Source organism: Pocillopora damicornis, chromosome 14, assembly GCF_964200805.1.
Source record: "Pocillopora damicornis chromosome 14, jaPocDami1.2, whole genome shotgun sequence".
In the NCBI taxonomy this organism is placed as follows: Eukaryota; Metazoa; Cnidaria; class Anthozoa; order Scleractinia; family Pocilloporidae; genus Pocillopora; species Pocillopora damicornis.
This window is the reverse complement of record NC_142683.1, coordinates 13,610,908-13,620,848: the sequence shown is the minus strand read 5'-3', so window position 1 is coordinate 13,620,848 and position 9,941 is coordinate 13,610,908. Positions and strand designations below refer to the sequence as shown.

At 37.2% G+C, this 9,941-nt stretch overlaps 1 protein-coding gene across 1 annotated transcript; it reads left to right on the top strand.

Moving 5' to 3' along the window:
- Positions 1-2,177: 2,177 nt before the first annotated feature.
- LOC149034573 (histamine H2 receptor-like) lies at positions 2,178-7,080 on the top strand. Its single transcript, XM_089193107.1, has 2 exons — positions 2,178-2,218; positions 4,885-7,080. The coding sequence occupies exon 2, from the start codon at positions 4,906-4,908 to the stop codon at positions 5,809-5,811; it is 906 nt and encodes a 301-aa protein (XP_089049233.1). The 5' UTR covers positions 2,178-2,218; positions 4,885-4,905; the 3' UTR covers positions 5,812-7,080.
- Positions 7,081-9,941: the final 2,861 nt, after the last annotated feature.

Here is a 9,941-nt window from a genome sequence, read left to right as displayed (position 1 = left end):
AATAATAAAAACAGGTAAAATATGAAAGTGTTCACTACGCTTTTCTTGAATCGCTTCCAAGTTAGGATAGAGGAGGCGCCAACTCTTTGCACTGATTGGTGCTGGTTGTGAATTTGTCTCTGATGTCGATAAACAATTTGAAAAATGCGGGTGTAGGAGAAAGACGTCAGCGTCAAACAGATCAACACGAAACAGCCTGCAAGGAAAAAGTACGCACGTTCATTCCAAAAGTAGATACCAAATGAGAGGTGAATAACGATCCATATTGTCCCTAAAACTTGGGTAACGCGAGTTGACGTTACCAAAGAGGTATATTTCATGTGAAGGTGGAGAGCAGCGAGTCGATCCAAGCTAATGGCTGTCATTGTCCAGAGAGAAACCCCACAGCAATTGTAGAGAAAAAAGTAACATGCACTCTGAAGTGAAAGATAGTCTGACAATTCTTTTGCGATGTAAAGAGGTTGAGCAACGAGTCCAAGAAGAAGGTCCGATAATGCCAAACCAAAGATTAAAATCATGGACGGTGAATGGAGAGAATGGTTCTTCAATATACTTAATACTATCAACGAATTACCAGTAATTGATATCAGGATCATGATGGCAGTAATAGAACAGTTTACGACCAAAACAGTGAAATTTTTAGCGTCTCTTTCTGGATAATTTCTCAATAAATCGTTTTTCAAAATGCTGTTGTTCATTTTTCTTTCTGTTCAAATAACCATTGATCCGATTCAGTTATAGGAATCGCAATTCCTTACTCATTTTCTGATTCTTAGCTGATGTCACTTGTCATAGGGACATGTCCTAAGGCTTGGTGGTCGATCTCACTTCATGTTGTTAAATGCCTTTTGACGTCCACAAGTCATAAATTTAAACCGTCACTGAGGCATAGAAAAACTATAATAATTTCATCGCCTTGACTTTCCTTTTTCTTAAATCAGGTAATTAAAAAACATTTTAAATGCGCCCTTACGTTACTGATAATCACTCATCTTTTGGATTGACATTAATCACCACCAGAATAAAGAGAAGTTAAACAGTGAATTTGTTCTGGTTTTTTAAAGCACAGTTTTAATTTCCTGCGCAAGGGGTGCATTTGGACTATTTCATTACCGGCTTTTAGCACCCTTCCGCCGTTGATTAAACACCCAATAGTGAACTTATATTATTTTGTATATCTAAGGGGTCCAATTCTGGGCGTAAAGAGATTATTGGATTTTGAAGACTCCTAATAAAATGAATAAAGGAAACCGTTTTTATTGTTCTTTTTTTAATTTACTTTTTTCAAGTGTAAGGAAAAGAGGTTCCAGCTGCGTTCCCAATAGAATTTCAATCTGTAGTGATCATTACTAATCCACTTGCGTTTTTCACGTTACCATGTTTCCCCTAATAGTGTTGGTCCATCTTTTTTTTTTAACATAAACCTGGCTTCGCACGACCCACTATTTCTTTATTTGTTGTAACGAGGGGGCAAAGTTTCAAATGTCAGCCTGAGAAAATATGAACGTTGGCCAATTTATATTGTGAACTCAGTTGTTAAAACCTAATTATTTTGAAATATATGAGCCCCCCCCCCCCCCCCCCCCACACACACACACACACACACACACGCACCTTAGTCGACTTAGTTCTACTAAAGAATACTTAAATTTGGACGGAGAACTTTGTGTTCAAAATTGGTCTACCACTGCAATAGTAATGTGACAATTCGTATAGAAAATTTCTGGCTGCGAGCTTAGGAAGTAGCTTGTTATATTTTGCGAAGATTTTTCAGCTGAGTAAAGGTCAGTTGTTGATTTTTTTTGGGTAAAATTTTTTTTTCCATTTTGAGGGCAGCTTTAGATTCTTTAATAACATTATTAGACCGACATACAAAAGCAGCAAAGTAGAAAGACAAAACACCGAGCCGTGTAAACTGGTTCAAAATCCGTCCAGCTATTTTTTTTTATACTGTTGCATACTGTTTTCCTTCAATCAAATTTGTTTCTATTTCCTCTGTTCGAATTAAATCTTTCAGAGTCCTCGTTAACATTTACATGAAAGTGCTAAAAACGTTTGTTAGTATATATCGCACAGAAACCACAATAATTTTTAAATTTATCACTGTCAATATACCAAATAATTGGTTGTTGTCATATATGTTCTAATATTATAATCAATAACTTTTCACTTCAGTGTCGGTGAGCAGTGGTGGATATTTACTTTTACCGACACTAAGGTAAATAATTGTCTTTTTAGCATATGTTACACAGAGACCGGAGGAAAAAACAGTTTATTTCTGTGAATATACCAAAATACGGTCGGAAGTTATCTGATATTTGACTAAGAAGCATGACAGAGTATTGCATGACAGATCACAATAGTAAAGGAGTATCGTTGAATTATTAAAAACTTACCGGTAGCTAATGACAAAAGACAAAGAGAAGTACTGAAGAAGTCTTTGTGTATTTACATATAAGCTTTACTGATGCAACGGCGCCATTTAACTATATAGCAAAACGAATCACGAATCACGTATCTCAACTTGAGAAAGCCACTTTTACCCTGATAAAAACAGTGGAATGGAGATAAAATTTATCTATTTGTTCGCCGTAAATTTGCTCGCAGCTAAAACAGAAGAAAGATAAGTTAGCCGGTCAAATTATCAACCTCGATAAATTAAACAGGTGCTTAGAATAAAGATTGTAAAATTGGAGTTATAATTCTGATTCTTAACATGATTTGACTTCTACGGCGATAGCCACCGCATTTTCTCGCTGGCATTACAGTCAAGTTAAATGAAAAAAGACTCCTTCAAATTTTATGGACTGTTTTGTTAATTTTCTTGAATGCATATACTGGTTTTGTTTTAAACACGGGCACCTGCCATAAATTTGAAGTTTAATCTTGTCATAACAAGTGTTTACTCGATACAGTTTTCCTGATAACGTATTTCGGCATCGTCCTGAGACTTAGACTTTGTGAGTTTATTTGGATATCTTTTTATATGATTTCACTTCATCCTCTCTATGATAACTCCATATAAGACCTTTTATAAATTTCATATTGCAATGTAGATTTATGATTAAGATCTAATACTCTGAGATGGCTTTAGAAACTTTGAATCATTTAAAAATTTTAAATGACTGTAAATATATGAAAATCATTTCAGCATTGTGCTAAGGAGAATTTTAGACTACGTGAGTTTATTTGGATATCTTTTTAATATACGATTTCACTTCATCCTCTCTATGATAACTCCGTATAAGATCTTTTCTAAATTCCATGCTTAGTATTGCAATGTAGATTTTATGATTAAGAGCCTTTAGTCTAATATTGTGAGATGGCTTCAGAAGCATTGAATCATTTAAAATAACTGTAAATATATGAAAATCATATATGTGAGCTACATATATAGAAATGAAGATTGAAGCAAACCTCGCAATAATGAATACAACGAGATCTCGTGCTGGCCTGAATTTTTTTTTAGGTCTTATTTTCACTTTTGCTTAAGTAGTGTTCATTACTGCGAGGATCGCTTCCATATTCATTCAATCATTTTATTATACAGAATAAAGGAATACCAGAACCTATCTCGTTTTAAAAGCTTGATATCTTCACCGCGCAGTGAGCTTACCATTTTTATCTTCACGGTAATCGAGATTAACGAAATGACGATTTTACTTTCAACATGATCTTCTTCATTTTATTGGATAACTAGTGTAAAATGCAACTTTCTCTCTGACAGGAGTACATTTTTCATTACGAGAGGAGAATTTGAAGTAGCTTTTCTACGGCTAAGTTTGCGTGCATCCATATCCGATACGCTTTAAATGCGTCGTAGAATAAGCTTTACAAAAACACCTAAATGATATCTATTCAGAAAACTGGACAATAGAATTCCGCCTACTGATGCCGAATAAAATTTTGGTGTCGAGAAGTCGACGAGTGGGTGAAGCAAACGAGTGGGAGATGTTATTTTGACGAAGAAATTTGTGTCAACGCGCGGCCAGTCCCACGTCTTGGGAGGAACGAGTAATCCTCCTGTATCATGGAGGGGATGGCAACTCAAAAAACGCTAAGTTCCCAAAGACTTAAGATTCTCAAAAAGCTATTCAAAGTTGCGCAGTTGTAACTTTTTTAATACATGCAAAAATCGTAACTTGGATATAAAAACCAAAGTCAAAACAAAACGTTCCTTTATGACTAACCACAAGATCGGTAATATAAGCATCTGCACCTGCTTATGCAGAGCGTTTTCCGTATTAACATAAACAAAGGCGCCAGACCTTTTGTAATTGAAAATTTTCATTTTAAATAGTTGCTTTCAGAAATTTTCCCCCAGAATTACGTCTCCATATATAGCATAACGGCTTCCTAATATTCTCTTGATATAATGATGATCATTCACAAAAATATCGTTTGTAGGTTAAATTTGTCATTTTTAAGGAGTTATCTTTCTCTTCATTGGAGAGTCTTATTATTCTTTCACTGATATCAAGCTGATAAAATGGTTAGCAAGGTGGGTCAGCAACGATGTGTAGTCCATACCATAGAAATGAACAAAGCCTCTTTGATTGGCTAACTCCGAGGTGAAAAGATTCCACTCCCTAATTAAATTTTTGATGACAATTTGGTCTGCTGTCGGAAAAACCTTATTTGAAGTTATATAAAAAAACAGCTATACCACTCAGCATGAGCGAATGATTGTTGAATTAAATCCTCCATATGTTTATTTTCGTAAAATAATGGCTTTGGTTTAGAAATTTCTCAATTTTTATTTTTTATTTACTTTTTTCGGTGCTGCTTGTTTCCCAACGGGGTACTTTGTCAATGCTTATTAAGTAATCTGCTTCTCTTGAAACAGAATTCAGATTAAACACGGCTTTTGTTTTGTTTAAACAGGTTTAAAATAGTGGATTAAAGATGAGCAACATCAGCGGAGAAAACAAGGGATCGGTAGATCCTGATTCCTTCAGTGAAGAACCTGGTAATTCTGAAACATTACTGGTAATCATAAACTGTGTTCTGAATGTTCCTTTGATGCTCGTATCCATTTTTGGAAACGCTTTGGTAATACTTGCTATTACAAAAACCCCTTCCATTCGTTCTTCTTCTTCAATGATCATGGTGTGCAGCCTTGCGCTTTCTGACTTTCTCGTTGGACTGGTTGTACAGCCACTCTACATCGGGCAGCAACTATCGAGAAAATCCATTTTACTTCTCCTCGAGGCAAGCATAGGCCATTCTGTTTGTGGTGCTTCATTTTTGACGATAACAGCTATAAGTCTGGACCGTTTTCTCGCTCTTCATTATCATTTGCGTTATTTTACTGTGGTTACCAAATCCAGAATCATATGTACCGCTGCAATCATTTGGCTGTTTAGTTTCCCAAGCATGGGACTCTATTTTTGGAATAAGCGATTACATCGCTTATTCGTGGGATTTATCGTCGTAATCTGTTTTATGGTATCCACCTTTTCGTATGTAGGCATATACCGCATCGTTCGTAAACACCAGAGACAAATTCACATCCAGCAAAATATGGTAGAAGGCTTCAGAAGTGGAAATAACATCATGCGTTTGAAGAGAAGTGCTGTGAACACTTTCTTGTTCTATATCGCTCTAATTCTGTGCTATTTCCCATTTTTTGTATTTATTACATTGACTGGAGTATTTAAGCAGAAATGGAAAGTGCAATGGAGCTTTTCAGCTACTGTGGTATTCATGAACTCATCTGTAAACCCATTTTTGTATTGTTGCCGTATTCGAGAGCTACGCACTGCAGTTTTGAACACACTGAGAAAGATGTTGTGTAAAAAAAGCGTTTAAAGGCTTTTGATATTCATCGCCTTTAAGACAAAACGCACTGCACAGGTTAAAGGATAGAACTTTTAATAATACTGTTGTTCAGTTTTCTGAATAGATATCATTTAGGCGTTTTTGTAAAGCTTATTCTACGACGCATTTAAAGCGTATCGGATATGGATGCACGCAAACTTAGCCGTAGAAAACTTACTCGAGCTTATCAAAATTCAATAAGAATTTAGCTCTTCTTTGTGGATTTGTTAATGTTAATCAGGAATAGTCAATTTATTACTGATTTCGAAACATGATCAGATATCGTTTAGCCAGTCGTATTGACACCATGCAAAGTCAATGTTTTCGCAGCTATTTCCACTTTTACTGTTATTTTTTTCCCACAACTTGTTCGGTGTTATTCCAGTACTGTTACTTGAATACTAAATAGACTCCAGTTGATTTATCATATGAGTTAAGGTTGTATTTTATCCACTTTCTGCAATATTCACAGGTGTTTGTCTTGTAATATCCACGCTTTGTTAGATAAAAAATTTATCAAATTGTCCAACGTCATCGATTGCAGATCCGCTCTCAAGAACAAGCTACATAAAGTCACACTCAAAACGGCACTGCAAAAATGCGATTAAAACAAAGCGCTTTGAGCTCGTTCCTTTTGTTTATCTTCATGATCACTTATTACTTTCCTGCGTATATTTTACTCATTGTTTTTGGAATTTCTTACACAGCCTGGAAAACAGGTTGGACCATCTCGTCTACCGTTGTGTCTATGAACTCGTCCCTGAATCCAATTCTGTTTTGCTGGCGTATTCGTGACTTCTAGTTGCAATACTAGAGATTGCTAGAGGGATGTTGTGTACTCCACAGATCAAAACCAAAAGGGGTAACTTTTGTAAGAACATTTTGGCCTCTGAGTGATGCAAAAAGTTACAAGCATGCTGAATAGCACCGAGAACATTCGGTGACATTGGCACCTAATACAAAATTGATGAAGTTACAGCCCCTAGCACAGGACGAAATATCGTTTCCGCTGTCGGTTTGGTGACGTTTACTCGTGTTTCCGTCGCTGTGGTCACAGCGGAACCGTACCACTTTTTTACATGTTTCAATCAGGTTTCAGTTGAAGGAGACAAATTTTTCCGCAGATGCAACTTTATGTTACTGTGTGCGGAAATACAAGGTTACGTTCCGGAAACACGTTTTTTTCTTGTTTCCGTTGACGTAATCAGACAGAATGTCGACGGAAATACTAGGTTACTTTTAGGAAACAGATTTTTGTCTTGTTTCATTCTGCTGACGAATTCAGATCTAGAGGGGACGGAAACACTAGATTTTTTTCCAGAAATACTTTTTTTTTTCGTTTCCTCTATATATCGAACTCTTTCTGCACTCGTTATTCTTGATCCTTTTTCATTACAGTACAGGTAAATATGTTGTGATCGTGCGGTTTTATACAACCCATACAAGACTTTTACCGTCGGTTTGCGAAATCTATGCTTCTCTATGTACAATCACACAAATGCAAGAGCTATATTTTCTTCACAGCTCCATTCAATTAATTTTATTATTATTCTTTTCTTCAATCGATCGACCGGTGACAATAAATTTTATTGTTTAAAAAGTACGTATATATTCGCTTGTCGTCCTCGTCATTTGAACATAACATGCCTGAAATTCCTTACTTAACAAATGAACATCAAGAAAAACTTACAGCTGGTATGTATGAAATGTCAAATGTTCTGAAAATGTATTGAATTAGTCCCTGCGGACAGCCCAACGAGGGCCGGTAGTTGGGTGAGGGCGTGGTGATTCATCCTCAGTCCGGTTGACACGTGCACTTGGGCGACGTTTCTTTTTAGTTAGTCCGGCCACATGCGCGAAAAGCAAACTGATGGAGACAAGAAAAGGGCACGAGAAATTCTGTCTTCCCTAGACGCGTTACATTATATGTCGTCGGAGGAAAGCTGCGAAGACGAAGCTGTAGAACCAGTGAGTGGCCCAAAACCACGAAAGATCAGAAAGCTTTCATGGGAGGCTCCTGTGCCCTTTTTCTTTCCTCCATCAGAGAGCACTGTCGAGTTTTCCAGACAAGGCAGTCATTGAGAAAGTTTCTAAAGGGAATAAATGATTGGGATAGGAGAGAATCTTGTCAGAGCACTACTGAGAAGTCAAATCATTGCTAAAGCTGCCATAACTGCTATTTCAGTAACATGATTTTTAAGGAAAAGCTCGATTATGAGGCTAGTCTAATGCTTGAAATAAACAAAAGACACGAAAATCAGTTGGCTCAAGCTCGAGAAGAAAACCACATTGATATTAATATTTTAGCAGTTGAACATCAGCGGAGGATCTTATTAAGCAATTTAAAACACGCGCATAGTTGTTACCAAGAGAAAATAATAATATTATTGAGTGCTGCTCTCGCTAAAAGCGGTCCTCTCGACTTCCCGTCGGAAAAAAGTTTTCTTTTATTTTCTGCCCATGAGAAGGGTTTAGGGCACATGTTTCAAAAATGGCTTAGTTGTTCTCTAATTCTCTTTTTTTGTGTCGCCACAAGTCAGACATGATTCTTGGCCAGACCACCCCTGTGGACAGCCATCGAAGGGGTAAGTTTCAAAGATTTTGTCCAGCGCCCAGCGACTATAACAATGAATCTAACGGAATTCTATCTTACTACAAGTTACAAGATGTATTCAGTTAGTTCGCAAACAAAATCTGGAAACTTCAGCTGAAATATTTTTCATACCAGCGTGATCAGAGGAGACCCTTCTCTTCGACGGCCTTAACTTGCATATCAAATATTCACTACTTTGTAGGAAAGAATTCTCAAAATGCAGGCGATAATCGGGCTGAAAAAGCATATCCGTGCATATTCTATATACCTATGAGGTCACGGATGTCCTCAAACCGCGGGTCTACCTCTAGCTTCCATCCACTCCTAAAAACAACTGAAATCCACATGATTGCTCAATTGCGCTGGTGTCAAAGATCATTTGCATGATTCTGAAAATTGACCAAAATCTCCTTTTGACCCTTCAAACTTCGTTCGTTTATCTTCTAGGTTGAGTATTTTAAGTTTGAATGGAAATAAGATGCCGAGTTGTCCTAAAACGTTGCGTAAACGTGATCGGTCGTAACGCTTGCGCGCCTGCGTGACTTACAAAGTAGACAAAAGGTGATCGGAAGGCGCCTTCTCGATAATTTACGTTGAAATATTTGGTCATGAACTACGCACAGTGTGGAGAAGATCAAAATTAAAGAACAAAATTTGGAACTCTGGTCATAGCAGACATATCGCGTTGCTTAAAAGGACACAAGGTCTCCTTTTGACCGTTCAAACTTCGTTCGTTTATCTTCTAGGTTGAGGATTTCAGGTTTTCTTAGCAATTGAATGGAGATTAGACGCCGAGTTGTCCTAAAACGTTGCATAAACGTGATCAGTCGTAACGCTTGCGCGCCTGCGTGACTTACAAAGAAGATAAAGGTGATCAGAAGGCGCCTTCTCGATAATTTACATTGAAATATTTGGTCATGAACTACGCACAGTGTGGAGAAGATCAAAATTAAAGAATAACATTTGGCACTCTGGTCATAGCAGACATATCGCGTTGCTTAAAAGGACACAAAAACAAGTTAAAATAGGTTACAGTGTTTAGATTTACAAACAACGCACATACAATTTGAAATAATTCGTGCAGTTTCTCCCGAGATTTAATTCACGGACCCCAATGTTCCAGCCCTCCTTTCCGCAGATTTGTTTCCATCTTTAATCATGTTGGTGATGTTACGCTCTTATGGACCACAATGATTTTGAGCGACAAACTCGACATTTCCCTGCGAATATCAAAATCAACTGGACATACCCGGCTTGATATAATGCGTGACGTGATTGTGCAAGTTTTTCCCCTTGCCACATGGCCTGTTTCGCGGGTTCTACAAATTGAAACCAAAATTAGTTAGCGTAACGAATTAGAATCGAAAGTTATTAAAAATTGTTATAAATTTTAACTTTTAAAAAGGTTTACTTGATTCATGGAAAGCAAAAATTGGAGTGGCTTGAGTATTTCAGCCCTGATTTCTCTCCTGGAATGCCGGTGTCACAGCGGTGTCACATTTTGGACGGGGGGGGGGGGGTCCAAATC